A 17,729-nucleotide genomic window follows, 5' to 3' on the forward strand; every position below is an offset into this window, starting at 1 on the left:
ACTTTGGAATTACCTTCGGGTCCGCTTCCCCAACTGTACTGACATGCAGAAGTTCAAGTGTAACGTGAACTGACATCTTGCTGCCCAACCCCCTACATAGTACCCCTGATGCTTATGTCCCTAGTAGTAGCCCCCACATCAAAGTGGCAATGTGCCTTGTTTGGGGTGAAAATGTAATAAAAAAAAATAGTATCAACAGTAATAGTTTGACAAATCTTACCTACATTGCCTGCAGGCATTTTTTAGTTAACAGGCCTTCTTCTTCTCGGTGGCCTCGGTAAGACATAGTTAATCAACAGAGAACCACATCACTCTATATAAAATCATATAAGATATCAATGGATACACACTCGAGAGTCAAAACAATGAAAAGAATATGCTGTTGTCCTAGCCCTAATAATCACCCATGTCTCTATACAGAAACTCTTAACGACTAACCTGTTTCTCTCTATGCCTTACTAACGAAAATAACAAATAAAGCTGTTTATTAAATGTTAAAATGAGAACCTCATCTTGTTTTCCATTACTACATTTTGGTGACTCCCGACATAAAGATGAAAATGCAATCTTTGTCGACACCTTATTCTACAATGCTAAACTGGTCCCATGGTGAAGAACTTAAAACATTATCAGGTTAGTAGCCAGTATACTGGTGAACCAAATGCAAGAAAGATACAAACGATTGTATTTAAAGGAACAGTTCTGGAATAGCGGATTAATATCTGGCATCCAGCAGGATACTCCAATCCCAAGATGAAACCAAGAGAAAATAAAACTCCACTTGTCTAAAATATCCAAGAATATCTTCCTTTACATTTGAAAAAGAATGTCTTTTGATTTGAAATGCTGTCCCAAAATTTTTGATTCCTTAAAAGCTGATTCTTTTGGATTCACAGGTGATCCGTCAGAAAGAGGTATTAAAAGAAATTTTAGGAACGATTCCTGTCAAACAAGCTCAAATTTATTGGGAAACCAAGGTAAGTTTATTTATTTATCTTCAGTACATTCACCGTGATGGTTTTACCTTATGAAATGTTGTTGATTAGTTGTGTATTTGATGGTACCTAAGACCTTAATTTTGACGAACTGGTAAATTTGTTATTCATTTTTAACTTCAGAAACAATCTTTCATAATGTGATATTGAGACAAAATATCCGTTCCTCTCTGTTCACTTACATTCAACCCCCCCCCCCCAAAAAAACATAAAAAACAAAAACAAAACGGCATAAATATATTTAAAAAGATCTGTAAACTTATCCGGACGTGTCATTCAAAACGAGGCTAAATTATTCCATTTTCTCACAGAAGGAAAAAGGTTAGCTAGCATGGTTGTTGTAGGTAAGTATGAACTAGGGAAGTGGTCTGGTGACAAACATGTCAAAACATGGAATGTACAGGGAGAGAGATAGAGACTTATGGTGTTGAATGCATTGTAGCGACTGTCACAATATAAAGAGATGAAGAAGGAAAGAGACAGACTTAGACTTCTTCTGAAGACTAACAGACTCAAAGCTGGAGAGAAAGCTATATATATATATATATATATATATACGAACAAACAGTTAGTAAAACATGTTAAAAAACACTTTGAAAAAGAGTTAAAAACATATTTAATCTGAAAAGGAAATACTTGATAAGTGGATAGTCCTTAATCCGCGGAGTTTCGAAGAAATACTTTCCTTCTCATCAGAGGGTAGGAATTAGCAAAATGCAGGATCGGATTTTGCATGCAGAAGTATTTGATGAAACAACAAGTAAGTCAAAGATCTTACTTGATAACAAAAAAGTGAAGCAGAGGTAATATGGTGAAGAAAAAGGTGATTACACGTGAATGGGTAGTCTGGTGGAAGATAAATAATCCAGTGACGGTACAATTCAAATATATAACTTCAAGAAAGTTAATTGAATTTCCATTTGCACAAGTAAAATCCAAAGAAATCCCGTAATTGGAAGATGGGTTTTATTTTATATATATATATATATATATATAGTCTTGGAACTTTTTTAACCTTGAAAACTATATAAAAAAGAAAAAAAATAGTTTTTTATTCCTTCATTGGAAAATTATTTTAATCTCCTGCAATCACTGAATCTACTTGCTTTCTCGAATTCACAATAATCCTAAGTTTTCAAGGATCATCAGATGTTTACTATGAAACACTGTGTCGGGGATTTTAAAACAAAGAAGTATATTAAATCATGGGTCCCCAACAGTGTTGATCAAACATCACGCCTCTTAAAAAATGTTCCGGATATTGGATATAGTTTTCGCTCCAGATTAATTATATATATATATATATATATATATATATATATATATATATATATATATATATATATATATATATTTTGTATAAAAAAAAGAAAAGAAAAGCCGTCACTGAGTGTAAAAATACAATTTGTTTTTATCGCTTTTCAGAATTCTTCTATTCATATTTGTTTACTGCGAGATTTTTATGAAGAAAATTTGATGGCAGATTTGCAGCGAGCCAATGTTAATAAGAAAGTAATCAGAGAAATGGTAAGTAGGTATTTGTTATCTAAGATGAGCAGTTATAGGGATGAAGGGCAAATTTTATAAGATTTGTGTGTGTGTGTGTGTGTGTGTGAAGTAAGATATACTGGTACCGATTCTATTATCCCCAGTGTGACATCTCTGTCATAATTTACTTTTTTCTCCCAGTGATAGGGAACACGTATCGGCGTGTGGACTGCTGTTAGTGTCACATCTGGGAGGAATTTTATTTGTAAGGGTTTACCCTCCATTATCTATAGTGTTGAACGTGCTTGAGTTGAAGTGTTCTGTAGCCATTGTTCCAATTCCCCTGTTGGTTTCTGTTGGCTTGAATAGGATCGTCCCTGGTTTCTTCGGAACTGGTGTTCTGCACAGGCATCCCCAAGGGGCTGTTTCTTTTGTTTTCGCAGAGCGGGCCTAATTGAGCAAATCAGGGCTCCTGCATCTGCAAATGCTTGGCTGGAATGGGTGAGTGCATTTACGGATTTCTTTGGCATCCGTCCAAAGGTCGCATGATTTTTGGGCATCATAGTTATCTCTGCTGTAATTGAGAGGAGGGGAGTAATTCTGGGGCACACGCCTGAAATTGCTTCCCATCCCATTCGAGGTGAGGCACGTTCGTCAGCTGTCTCTTATCATGTCTGCGAGCAGAAAATTTATCCAAGGTACCATTCATAAACATAAATGACTCTCCCACTTCTTGACACTTCGCTTGTGGCTTCCATTCTGGATTCCTTAAATTTATTGCATACCTTTTTTAGGTACCCCACAACCCTGCAAAAACTTGAGTCTAATTGCTGGACAATCTTTTTGATTCATCGATCCCCCTGAGTGTAACGTCTTCCTGTAACCGTTGTAACATTTAGTGTATTGTGGAGTTTAGGAGCCTTTGTTTCCTGGTTGTGGTGTTCATGGGTCGACCTTTGTGCACCAGATAGCGCCAGAGGGTGTGTGGCATCGTTAAAATTAGGAGTTGACTTGTCTGTTGCCTCTAGGCAGACCAACCTTGAGAACTTCTGGTCTAACGTAGTAAGTGAAGCTACCTCCGACAGTACCCTTCTCTGGTGTTTGGTATTATGCAACCCTGCTATTATTTCAGCAACCATATCGTCTGAATAGTTAACTTGCTGCCGGCAAGTTGGTTCGTTCAGACACTGAATACGAAATTCACAAAATTTAGCTTGTTCTGGATTACGACTGGGTCTTCCAATCCGCATACCTGTTTGTATGGCGTCCAGGTGTCCAAGAATAGCGCCCATTCCCCGTCAGTTGTATCCAGTCCTATCGAAGCCCACCCTATTTTTTCGTTCACGATATGTTGGGACGACCGCGAAGCATTTCTTTTCTCAGTTCAATGTTCTCTTTCTGCAGCTCTCATAAAAGCACGTTTTCTTACTCCATGGTATTTTGACGGAAAATATATCCAATTGCCAATGCTGTTATACGAGTTTTCATAGCACCATGTAAGAGTTGAGTAAAGCAGGATATTGTATCCTTCTAGCTCGTGGTGAGCTCAATCCAAAATACAAATGTCTACGCCCGTGTTTACGGTATTTATAGAAATCAGGGGAGGTCACTCTGGTTCCTTCCTGTCCAGGGGAGATCACTCTGGTGGCCTCCTATTGTCAGGGACAGATAACTCTTGTACCTATACTACCAGGGTTTCCCCTCTGCATTGCAGGCAAAGTCCGACAGAAAAGCGAGCCAATATTATTGTAACCAGCACAGCTGCAAGAGTTGCTGGAAAGGTGTTGCAGTGCTTCATCATCCGCTTATCAGGAATCCAAACCAGATTGTTTTCAGGGTTTACCCCCTTACACCAAGAACGGAGATAATAGCTTGATTATAAAATTTACCATACCTTATTTTTGCTTGAGCAGATTTACATGAAACTTAAAGGGAAACCATAATATATTATGGTAACACCGCTGGGTTTGTTTACATTTTGCTGTGTCTCTTGATTGCCGATTTTTAAAATTTTTTCTATTTTTCAGGTGAACGACAATAATAGCTTCTTGTATATTCTGCTACGATGGGATATGAAAAAATTCTAACTAACAAGGCGAAAGAAATTATCATCAAAGAATTTGCTAAACGCACCTCTCCTGATATTATTGATGAGAAAATAAGACGCTATGTTGACATTTCTGAAGGACTCTTCAACACGAAAACAAACAAACAAAAACGATCAAATGCTGAGCGTTGAAAAAAAAAACGATCAAATGCTGAGTGTTATTATTAGAGATATGAGAAATGTGGTTCATCAGCTGCATAAAAATCCAGGACAAACAAGTAAATAAATTTTTACGGCAGCTTCCTGAAGTGCCTGAAACTACAAGAAATGTCAAGTGCCCTCTGAAATTGTCTCCTATGACCTCAAAACATAAGATTTTGAGAATGGAATGGCCAAAGAAATAGATGACGATCAACATAAACAATGTTATTTTCACCGATGAGACCCAGATAACCTTTGCTGGACCTGACATTTGGAGTAAGGGCTGGGTGCTTTTTGAAACTGACTGTTATCAATGTTTAAGGCATCAACAACAGGGAGAAAGTATTATGACATGGGCTGGTATCATAGGGGATAGGGTTGTAGGTCCTGTCAGAATACATAATGGTGTGAACATTACATCTGTATCATATTGTGACATTAATCCATGGCTGAACGACATACCTCTTTCCTTGTTGAAAAACTTGATTTTCATGCATGACAACGCACCTTCTCACTCTGCTCGCACTACCACAGCATCTTTTGACCTCTATAACATTCCACGGAGAGAAACTGATAGCATGGCCACTGTGCTCTTCAAATTTAAACCCTATTGAAAACTTTTGGGTCCATCGTCATGATGATGAGAAGATAAATTCTACTGCTGCGTACTGTTAATAACAGGATGAAAATCGGTTCAGATACGTATTAACTATAGTATCTGTTTTTCAAACCGTCTGATGAGACGCTAATCTGGAAACTTTTTTAACAACATAAAATTTAAAATTGTCCAAATGGTGTCGAAACAATTGTAACATTTTTGAAAAATATACAGTATGATACAAAATGTTTTTCCTTGTTATCTTGGTTTTGAAAACTTATATATATACAGGGTGACCCAAACAAAACAAAAGCTAAATGGAGGCTATCTTGAACATATGCTGTAGAACGGAGAAAAAAAGACCAAAGACCCTAGTGTTTTGATGTGATGCTTTGAATATAATAAACTAGTTATGACCAAAGTTTCATTTCATTCGGACAAAACACTAAGAAATGAGGCCTAGTTAGAGTTGGCCCCGTTTTTTGGGGGTCACCCTATATATATATATATATATATATATATATATATATATATATATATATATATATATATATATATGTGATTTTCAGTATGTGAGAGATTGTATATAATAAATTCCACAGCCAAACAACGTCGCAGCCCACAAGAGCCATGACAGTCAAAGAACCGGAAGTCCAAGACTCGAGTTTCGCCCCCATTTGGGCTCATCAGTTAGAGAAATCCGAACTCAGGATTCGAAACTCGAGCCTCTTGCATGCAAGGCAAGCACTCTACCAACTGAGCAAACGCCCTGCACACAAGAATTTCTATTAACCAACACAGATCAAGCAAACCGCACTGAAATCCAACTGTGAAATGAACCTACTTCATCTCAACAAGGGACGCGGTCATCCAATCAGCTAATAACCCCAAGCCGATGCCTCACAAGTAGGAGTTTTAACTCGAAAGGACGATGCCATCCAGCAATGCTAACCAAGCGAGCAACTTATGATAGGATTTTCAGAATGTGAGAGATTGTATATAATAAATTCTACAGCCAAACAACGTCGCAGCCCACAAGAGCCATGACAGTCAAAGAACCGGAAGTCCAAGACTCGAGTTTCGCCCTCATTTGGGCTCATCAGTTAGATATATATATATATGTGTGTGGGGGGGGGCGACTAAAATGTAAACAAAGAGTAGATAACTTCTCTCTTAAGAGCGCTCAGGGAGTGAGAAGAAAGAAGAAAAAATATCACAAAATCACCAATAAAACTAAATAAATAAACAATCATTCAGAATAAAGTAAATCCAGTGATTATTGGTCTTACAAAATATTATCGGCTGTAATATTTTATAAAAACAATCGCAGCTAAATAAAAATTGCTCAATATACCAGATAGAGCAAATAAATCAAAATTTAGTTATTTAAATTTTATGACCTGAAATGGCTAAATTTCAAATCTAGAACTTTTTATTATATGTAAAACAAAGAATACATTTCAATTAGTATATCTCCTTATACTAATTGAAATGTATTCTTCGTCTTACATATAATAAAAATTCCTCGATTTGAAATTTAACCATTTCACGTCATAAAATTTTAATTACTAAATTTTGATATATATATATATATATATATATATATATATATATATATATATATATATACAGAGAGAGAGAGAGAGAGAGAGAGATCTTATTTGTTTTTGCGATACTTGTTTTGAAATGAATTATACGAAATTGCATATTTACCTAAATGCGAGTTGGGAATAATTTTCCCTTTGACCAAAAATGGGGAGTGGTATATGCATTGTTTTTTTAAATATAATTATCCACTGACACGTGTTTCCTCGTCTACGACTCATTAGAGTGGCTGAATCTAGCGAAATTCGAAATCGGGGACCCAATGACAGAATCGTAAACCTCTACCATTAGGCTATCTCGCACAACTGATGGAATGTATAGCATAAGATTGTTGATATATGTGTATTATATTCAATTTAGATAAATAAAATTACCATATATATATATATACATACATATATATATATATATATATATATATATATATATATATATATATATATATATATATATAATATTTTTATGTGCGTATATATTATTTTTTATTTTTTATTTTTCATTCTGCCAGATGGCTGAAAACTATCTTAGCCAACTGATTTTAATTCTGGAAAAATGTCACAAGAAAAACGTCTTCCACAGGTGAGTGGAGGGATTTATTCTACAATCTATACCAATATGATGTCTGTTTTTCTTTTTGATAATTGCTAATTCTAATTGTAATAAAGTAACACGGAAACATGCGCAAAACACATTTATTCCTTACAAAACTGACAGGATTCGCTCTGAGATTGTGTCCATGAGAATGTGTACAACAAAGTCCGAGAAGGATGTGTAAAGCTATTATTTTCTATCTTCCGATCAGATACATGGAACAAAGAACGGAAACAAAGACGATACATTTTAAACAACATTTATTTACAATGAAACCAAACAGGTTCGCTCTCTGTTGGATTGCATGGATAAAAAGTTTGAAAAGAATTGCGTGGGTGTGTGTAAAGAAGTTGAGAGGATGTGTCTTACATACCTTTTATTTTGTGCGTACATTATGCACATACATTTCGGGCCTGGCAAGAGAGAAAGAAAAAAACTCTTTAAGTTTTAGTTCTATAGTCTAGATCCTAGCACCTCCTAGCTTGATGAAAAAGGAGATAATTAGTCTTGACCATCTTCTGGTGAAAGAATAGGTAATACTACACATATACTTTATATTATTATTACAAAGCTCTGCTACGTGTTGAGCACTATTGAAATGGATACTTATAAATATTATTGAAATATAATAAAACTTGGCAAAAGTTCTTAGAAGCATCTTTAAGAAGTTTGAAATTTTAAATAATGCTTTTTGAACTACGTTTAAGATGCAAATATTTTTTTATTAAATGTCGTTAGCTTTATTTTTTAATCTTGACTTTTTTTCTTATGAGTTACGAATAGTAAAATATCCAGCATCAGCTGAAGTGTTTAAAAAGTTAAAGTTTTACCTTAATTTGTTCTAGCGAGGGTACCCGGCGTTGCCCGGGTGTGAAGAGATTTTACAGTAAGGGTATTGAGCAACAGAGCCCTAAAAAATAAAAAAATAAAAAAATTACCCCTCCCCCTAAAAAAAATGAAAATAGCAGCGAGTACCCACACGAGCACAATAAATAATTAAATAAATAATTAGCTGCAGTAGCCAGGATCGAACCTGTGAATGAGGAAAAGATGGTGAAAAAAAGTGTGAATTGTTTAGCCCCCGTGCCTACCGCAATAAACAACGTTCGCAGATTTCGAAATAAGACTAGTCATTGAAAGGCATATGATGAAAAAACGGCCCAGTTGACGGTGAAAGAATGAATGTTTTTGGCCAATTTTTGGATACTTGTCTGCCGAGAATTTGAGCTTTCAAACGATACCAATTTTGTCATTGTTGGTCGCGTGTGTCGAAAGTTTTAAAGAAACATACATACATACATACATACGTACATGATGGCAGCAAACTCGTTCTCGAGTATTGCCATTACGTAATACATCTCTGGCTCAAATGACACAGACATGAGCGTCACCAGCAGCATGCACCGGACGGTCATTTCTATGAACCTTCTACAGTCCTGCACATCTGCTGATGATCGGTTCCAAGCTGTGGTGCCCTGACCACCTTCTGGTCCAGACCTTGGATGTTCCAGAGCCTTTATTTCCATTGATGCCCATATCCGCGTTGTGTGTCCGTTTACTGTTTTAGGCTACAGCCAGTCTTTTTGTTATTGAGATACACACTGATGGCAAAATGTGTATTCCATTAGATATCAAGTAATGCCTATGCTTGAAGCTTTTTATAGTGAGGAAAGACTTTGCACCGAGACGATCCCACTCTCTGAACAACTGCCTTATTGTACCAAAAAGAAGAGTGTTAACATCATTGGATGCAGCAGTCGCCGCAGGTTTTATATCAGGGGTTTCCTTCTTCTAGAGAGGTTGCCTTCACCACGGCTTATGGAGCTCTCTCCATCCATCATGCCATTATCATGCAAGTATCATGCGTTAGAATGAGTTGTGAATGCGTACTCAAGCCTAATTGCATAGATGTTATGATACACACGCAAAGAGTTAATACTCTATGACTGGGAATTAGGTACATACATACATAAATGCATACATACATACATACATACATACATACAGACGTTTGAGATTGATATTATAGATTTTGTAGTAATTAGAAATGTCCTTGCCTTGTGTTGTTGTTTGAGCGTAGATCAAATGTTATTAAACGATGTAATGAGGAGAACATCAAATTATATAACATTTTAGGCACGTGGACGTTGTAGTGTGATAAAAATTTGGCAAAATTTCTTGAAAACATCTTTTGAAAATTTGAAAATTTAAATAAACAGATAAAACGCCTTTATAATTACAATTTAAGGTGCAAATGTTGTTTTTTTTTATTAAAAAAAATCATTAGATTGTTTCATTGAAGTACGTTTGAATAAGATTTTTTTAATTAAAAAAAGTATGCAAATTCTATTTGGACATAACCGTATTCTCTTTTTTCTTTTCAGATCATTAAAGCCTTCTAATGTTGTTAAGAATCTCAAAACGAAGAATCTATTCTTAGTTGATTTTGAGGTTGAAGGAACCACTCAATACAATATTTATAAAGGTAATATATTTTAATTAATTATCTATACCAGTCTTTTTCAACTGGGGTTCTCTGGAACCCTAAATTTTTGCAAAAAGGTGCCCAAGTTCGTCACAAAACAAGTAAGATAAGCTAATGCTGCTATTCATAGGAAAGCAATTAATATATTGTTGCAGTTTTTACATATGTGAGAAGCAAGCATTTTCTCATTTAAAAAGTAGCAAAAGCAAAGGCAGAAATCGCCTCCTCTCAATTAAGAATTAAAACTTGTGAGTTTTTATCTAAAATTTGCCTTGAATCATGTATTTTTCGCCGTTGCATGGAGGACCTATTTTATGTGAATGTATGCACAGTATCATGCGTTAGAATGAGTTGTGAATGCGTACTCAAGCCTAATTGCATAGATGTTATGATACACCCGCAAAGAGTTAATACTAGTATGCATAAACGTATCTTAGCACCAAAAAATAACGGTTTAAAAACAGCTCCCGTTTTGATCTGGTCTTGATGGAATGTTATCCTATGCTCACCGTTTCACTACGAGCGACTGGCCGGAATGAAACACAAGGACATAAAATAAGGGACCAATTTTCCTACCTAGCAAAAGGGGGGGGGTCCGAGGACGAGTTTTCCGGGTATGAGTCTTCCTAAATTCTATTCGTTTATCACCAAAAGCCAGCTTACTGAACAATTCTTATTGTGTTCAAGTTTTCCCTTGAATAAAAGTTGAGATATTTTCCCTTGAATAAAAGTTGTGGAGATGTGACCTTATTTATGGAAGATGGTAATCCTATTTCCTGTTCAGTATTCTATTTCAGTCAGATGCGTCCAGATATAACGAACTCTACCAAGTTATGCTCTCCGTCCTGACTTTTTCCTAACCAACCGACCATATAACTTCTCCATCAAAAAATCTTAATATTTGTGTAGAAAAAGATATGCACAGGTTTGGTTTGGTTTATCTGTTTTTGTTTTACGGCATATCAACCCTTTTCGAGTTATTTAATACCAAATCCGCTAATTTTAGTAAAAGTTCTTTATACCTTCAAATATTTATTCATGGTGTTATAATTGTTCCCTTTGATATTACTTGAAAAGAACAAAATTCGATTACTCATGAGGATGGTTTATCACAAGTACTCGTTGGTATTAGATTTGAAAATGACCATGCTGTAGTCTGCAAGAAGTAGTCCTGTTGTACTGTGTTGAATAGGTGGGAAGTTGATGAAAAAAAAAACAAAAACGATTAAAATGATTAATAAAATTCCTAATTAGCATTTGCATGGTTTGTTTTAATGCCATCCTTTTTCTCTTCAGTTTGGCAACCGCCGGAGCTTGGCATGAGCCTGGAGGAACCACCGGACAAGGAAAAAATTGACGTTTGGGGTATTGGAGCTGTAATGCTATCTGTTGTTTCGTCCATAATTGTTGAAATTGGAACAGATTTTGAGAAGCTTCTACTTAAAATTAAAGACTCACAACCGTTAGATGAATTGTATGAAAACTTGCAAAGGGTATGTATTTTACCTACGCGACGTTGTCTGGTAATGATTTAATTTGCTAATTTATTTTAAAATTATGCAATTTCTATACTATACTACTTTTTCCCCCAGAATAAGTTTTTGTTCCCAACAAAGAGATTTAGCTTTGTATTCGTCAATACAGAGTTACATCCTTTTTTGTTAAGATGGCGTCCATACGAAAAATAACGGGGTTGCTGCTTTCTGACTTTGTAGGCATATGCACATACGTTAAACACATTAAGATCAAAACCGTGCTTCTGGTTGTTGTTGTTGTTGATGATGATTAATAATTTTGAAGATACTATTGTTAGTATTGTTTTTTTCGATATTTTTCTAGCCAGAATTCTTTTTACAAAAAAAAACAAAAAAAAAAACACACACACACACTTATGGGAGAGACCATGTGAAGGTGGTAAATATCCTAAGTGAAAGTGATTTTTTATGGAATGAACTGGATTCGAACTTGGAACGCCCAAGTCGTCAGTCCATGTCATTAACCACTTAACCACCATCATTTCCCATGTTGTGAGTCAAATAGAGGTTCCAACCTGATGGTGCGAATTCTAAGTGTGGTTGCATTTTTAAGTAGGTGACCAAAGAGCATATGACTAAGGTCTTGTTGAGTGTAACCGAAATATCTCTAGCCTTATCGACATATTGATATGTGGTGCTTTTCCATAATCATGCTCATATGAAATATTACATTTATAAATAAATTAATAGGATAATTTTATGAAATACTTACTTTCAAGTAAAAAAATAAAACCTACACTAAATATACCGAAAATTATCCCGTAGATGTTCAACAATATTAATTACAACAATATTAATGTTTTTCTGGTTGATGTTTGATGGCCTATTAGGTTGGTACAAAAACAATGTCGTTTTTTGATGTTCAAACTCATGTCAAAAAACATTATTTTGTACCAACCTAATATAAAGTGTTATTTAATACCAAATCCGCTAATTTTCGTAAAAGTTTTTATGCTTCAAGTTCTTTATATCATCAAATATTTATTCATGGTGTTATAATTGTTCTCGTTGATATTACTTGAAATGAACAAAATTCGATTACTCATGAGGACGGTTTATCACATTTTAAGGGGAGTTAAACAGTGACTAAATTCATTATGAGGAGGATAATAGCAACAAAATTCTCCACATTTTACACAATGAGCCGTTTTGGATCAGGACTTGATAAACTAAGAATAACTGCACTATTTTAATTGCACTCTTTTTTATTATACTTTTTTAACTGCACTTTTAATAACTAGTAATCATAAAAAAAATCATATTTTATTTTAATTTTAACCGATTTCATCATCGTCATCATCATCATCATCATCATCATCATCATCATCATCATCATCATCATCATCATCATCAGTTTAATGCCTGTTTTAGATCTAATTATTTGGTTTCTGAATTCTCATTGAGGCATTCACAATTGCATTTGTAGCATAGTCCCTGACCTTTTTGGGCATTTTCTGGACGACGTAGCATTTGTGGGTATTGTCAAGAACCACACCAACAACCAATATAAATTGTGGTATAAAAGTTATGCTATAACAAATGAAGAAAATTATATATATATATATATATATATATATATATATATATATATATATATATATATATATATATCAGAGCATGCAAATAAATAAAACCTTGAATGAATAGAAGGGTCCACAGGTAGCAACTGCTAACTAAAGCATAAACAGAGTTTTGTAAATGAAAAATTGATAAAAACAAAATTTTTTAACAAAACATTTTTATATCTACAATCTGATAAGCGTATAAAAGTTATTCTTTTGTTAGTAAAATGTTCATTCATGTGTTCGGCAAAGAAAGTTGAGTTAGTAGTCACAAGTCAAAAGGTTCATAGTGTGAATATACATATGTAAGTAATATACATATGTGGGTATTTGGCAGAGTAGCATTGTGTATGTGTGTGCGTTGGTTTACCTTGTTCTTATAGTAGTGCATGTATGGCCGTGAGAAGCAATTTGTTTCTGTTTGCTTAACTCTTGCTAGTTTATAAGAATGTGTGCATGAAATGAAGTAGGCTTGTATGGGAATCATTGAGCCCTTTTTAGCTCCCCAAATCTAAGTCACGAAGGTGGGGTGGTATTGAGGATAGATTTTTCGGTCTTGTTCAAGCTGTGGCCGGCTTGAGAATTCTGGGAAAAATCTCATTTGATCACTGTTCTTATAGAAATTACTGGGCTTATTACTTTGACATAAACTTTTTTACTTTTGGGGTTTGAAATGACTTTCATGGGTTGAAAATACTTTGAATTAACACGTTCTTGTGAAAATTTACTCACTTTTGGAACTGACAAAAAGGGCGAACCCAAACGAAGTGGAGCAAGAAAGAGAGTAGCAATTAGACCCATTTGCATTTTAGCATTCGCTTGAATCACGTCTCAGTCTTACTACACATTCACGGCCCTAGAAATTCGATTTCGGTTTTCTATGCATTAATTAATTAACTGTTACACGCAAAATACATCTATTACAATAGAAAAATGCAAGCATGAAAAGTAATATGGTTAAGCTTAAACATGGAAAAAGTAAAGGACTAGTTGTTAATACTGGAAAAGAAAAAGACAAGATATTCTAGTAAAAAATATAATAAATTTATAACTTAAAGTATTGCAGAATTCAGAATTGATTTTATAATGTTATAAATTGAATTTGAAAAAAATTCTTAATGCTGCAATATTTCAAGTTATAAATTTATTATATTTTTTACTAGAATACCCTGTCTTTTTCTTTTCCGGTTTTAACAACTAGTCCTTTACTTTTCCATGTTTAAGCTTAACCATATTACTTTTCATGCTCGCATTTTTCTATTGTAATCCATAATTTTTCCAGGCTTCAAATAAATTCACTTGTTCTTTGTTTAATTTCAGTCTTATTCTTTTGCCCCCATAAACACATATGTAATAACGATATACGGCACTCGTCTGCTTCAATAAAATCCCACCAATTATCTCCCTTTCATGCTTTCATTCTGTCTGTTTCACTTGTTACTTTTCTTTTCGAGACAGCAGTGAATTAGTAGCAACAGTAGTCGCTGAAGCGAGTGCTTGCTATGGAAACCAGTCATAAAAAGCACCGCTCATCTCCTTACACATTCTTACGATTTTGAACACCAGAAAATTCATAACTTTTGTTTCACTGAACGAAAATTGAGAATATTTTTCACAATATAGCTGAGAAGGTGATCTATAAACTGTAATAATTGTTTGAAATTTAGTCGAAAATTGAGTGAGCGGTGAAGCTTTAAAGCAGTTCTAAATGACTAAAGCTGCCAATTAACCATATATTCAATGATAAAGATAGACATAGCACGTCATAATAGATTTTGTTGTTAATATTTGTTATGTATAAGAATTGTAGCAGCAAACAAAATAATGATCCATTTTCTCTTGTGAATCAATCGCTGAGTGATTCGGCCACACACTGGCCAATCATCTGGTGGGGTGCATCGATTCATCTGTTCCCTAAGAAACTTCTTTAGCCCCCTTTGGGAACTACAGTTAGCTAGCAAAGAGAACTCAACTCTGTCGCCTGCCACCGTCCTCCGGATACAGCAACTCATCAGCCCTTGCCATAGAAACTGATGACCCATTGGGAGCTTCGGTATACCAGCCCTCGCTGAAAAAAATGGTCTACTTCTTATATTGAATGAACCTTTTCATTGTTTGTCTTAAAGAGGTGTTCTTTCTTTTTATAATTAGGAGGAAAACCATAGGTTTCCTTTCTTAAAAAATCTTTGAACATATTAAATTTATAAATTACGTCATTAACTTTAATTTTGTTATATAACCAACATGTTTAATGTTATATCATTTGTGAAATTGCATTTATGTGCGTTCACTGCACAGACTGCGATCATCTGCTTGTTGTCTTTGTTATTGAATTTGACACTAGCAATATTGTCAATCATGTGGTCTCGGCAACTTCTGTAACAAAGAGATTTTCCTACTAAACAAAATCAAAACTCAAGTTTCAAACAAGCAACAATGTCTGTTTCGAGAAGTTTAAAATGATACTTGGTTTTTCTACCGAATGAGAATCAGGACAATCATATCTTCCAACCAAACACAACGTTATTCGTATTATTTGGATTATTCAGACTACTGTTCTCATCTTGAGTGTTATTTTCACTACGTTTCAGTAAATGAAATCTTTGATCTTCCTCAAATGTATCTTATCGAACTCAGGAATCTTTCTGTTGAACTCAGGAATCTTTCTATTGAACTCAGGAATATTTCTGTTGAACTCAGGAATCTTTCTGTTGAACTCAGGAATCTTTCTGTTGAACTCGGGAATCTTTCTGTTGAACTCAGGAATCTTTCTGTTGAACTAAGGAATCTTTCTATTGAACTCGGGAATCTTTCTGTTGAACTCTGGAATCTTTCTGTTGAACTCAGGAATCTTTCTGTTGAACTCAGGAATCTTTCTGTTGAACTCAGGAATCTTTCTGTTGAAATCAAGAATATTTCTGTTGTACTCAAAAATCTTTCTGTTGAACTCAGGAATCTGCACTGAATTCTGAACGCAACTCCTTATTTAATCCATGAGGGTAGCATACTCTTATCACTCAGCCATGATTGGGTAGAAGTTCAAAGTAATTTGCAGTTGTATTTTCAGTGTCGCTATAGTGGATAAAGTATGTGGTAAAATTCAGTTGTAAAGTTATACTCTTCTAGTGATTGAAGGCTCAATCCTCAGTGCTGACAACATTAAAAATATAATTGCAAATTACTAAGAATTTCTATCTAGTAATGGGTGATTGAACGAGTGCATGCTACCTACATGGGTTAAGTAAAGAGTTCTTTGCAGATTCCCCAGTTCGACAAGAAACACCTGAAGGAGCTGGGAAATTACATCAACCGAAACGTGAAAATAACACTCAAGATTAGAACAGTAGTCTGAAGAATCCAAATAATACGAATTATTAATTTTCATTTCAAAAGATCCGCTTGAAGAATGCCAGAGGTTACATCGGCTAAAACGTTACGAAAATAACATTCAAGATTAGAACAGTAGTCTGAAGAATCCAAATAATACGAATTATCAATCCTCATTTCAAAAGATCCGCTTGAAGAAGGCCAGAGGTTACATCGGCTGAAACGTTACGAAAATAACATTCAAGATTAGAACAGTAGTCTGAAGAATCCAAATAATACGAATTATTAATTTTCATTTCAAAAGATCCGCTTGAAGAAGGCCAGAGGTTACATCGGCTAAAACGTTACGAAAATAACATTCAAGATTAGAACAGTAGTCTGAAGAATCCAAATAATACGAATTATTAATTTTCATTTCAAAAGATCCGCTTGAAGAAGGCCAGAGGTTACATCGGCTAAAACGTTACGAAAATAACATTCAAGATTAGAACAGTAGTCTGAAGAATCCAAATAATACGAATTATTAATTTTCATTTCAAAAGATCCGCTTGAAGAAGGCCAGAGGTTACATCGGCTAAAACGTTACGAAAATAACATTCAAGATTAGAACAGTAGTCTGAAGAATCCAAATAATACGAATTATTAATTTTCATTTCAAAAGATCCGCTTGAAGAAGGCCAGAGGTTACATCGGCTAAAACGTTACGAAAATAACATTCAAGATTAGAACAGTAGTCTGAAGAATCCAAATAATACGAATTATCAATCCTCATTTCAAAAGATCCGCTTGAAGAAGGCCAGAGGTTACATCGGCTGAAACGTTACGAAAATAACATTCAAGATTAGAACAGTAGTCTGAAGAATCCAAATAATACGAATTATCAATCCTCATTTCAAAAGATCCGCTTGAAGAAGGCCAGAGGTTACATCGGCTAAAACGTTACGAAAATAACATTCAAGATTAGAACAGTAGTCTGAAGAATCCAAATAATACGAATTATTAATTTTCATTTCAAAAGATCCGCTTGAAGAAGGCCAGAGGTTACATCGGCTAAAACGTTACGAAAATAACATTCAAGATTAGAACAGTAGTCTGAAGAATCCAAATAATACGAATTATTAATTTTCATTTCAAAAGATCCGCTTGAAGAAGGCCAGAGGTTACATCGGCTAAAACGTTACGAAAATAACATTCAAGATTAGAACAGTAGTCTGAAGAATCCAAATAATACGAATTATCAATCCTCATTTCAAAAGATCCGCTTGAAGAAGGCCAGAGGTTACATTGGCTAAAAC

The 17,729-nt window shown here is 34.7% G+C and overlaps 1 protein-coding gene across 1 annotated transcript in view; it reads left to right on the top strand.

Moving 5' to 3' along the window:
- The window catches only part of LOC145239836 (serine/threonine kinase-like domain-containing protein STKLD1), a 91,331-nt gene that overhangs the window by 27,116 nt on the left and 46,486 nt on the right, over nt 1-17,729 (top strand). Inside the window, exons 4-8 of the mRNA XM_080103384.1 lie at nt 897-977; nt 2,421-2,522; nt 7,443-7,513; nt 9,910-10,010; nt 11,307-11,503. Coding sequence (XP_079959510.1) covers nt 897-977; nt 2,421-2,522; nt 7,443-7,513; nt 9,910-10,010; nt 11,307-11,503 — 552 coding nt within the window. The remainder of the gene's footprint in view (nt 1-896; nt 978-2,420; nt 2,523-7,442; nt 7,514-9,909; nt 10,011-11,306; nt 11,504-17,729) is intronic.

The sequence above is a fragment of the Euprymna scolopes genome, chromosome 19 (genome assembly GCF_053919585.1).
Source record: "Euprymna scolopes isolate OS-2025 chromosome 19, ASM5391958v1, whole genome shotgun sequence".
Taxonomy (NCBI): Eukaryota; Metazoa; Mollusca; class Cephalopoda; order Sepiida; family Sepiolidae; genus Euprymna; species Euprymna scolopes.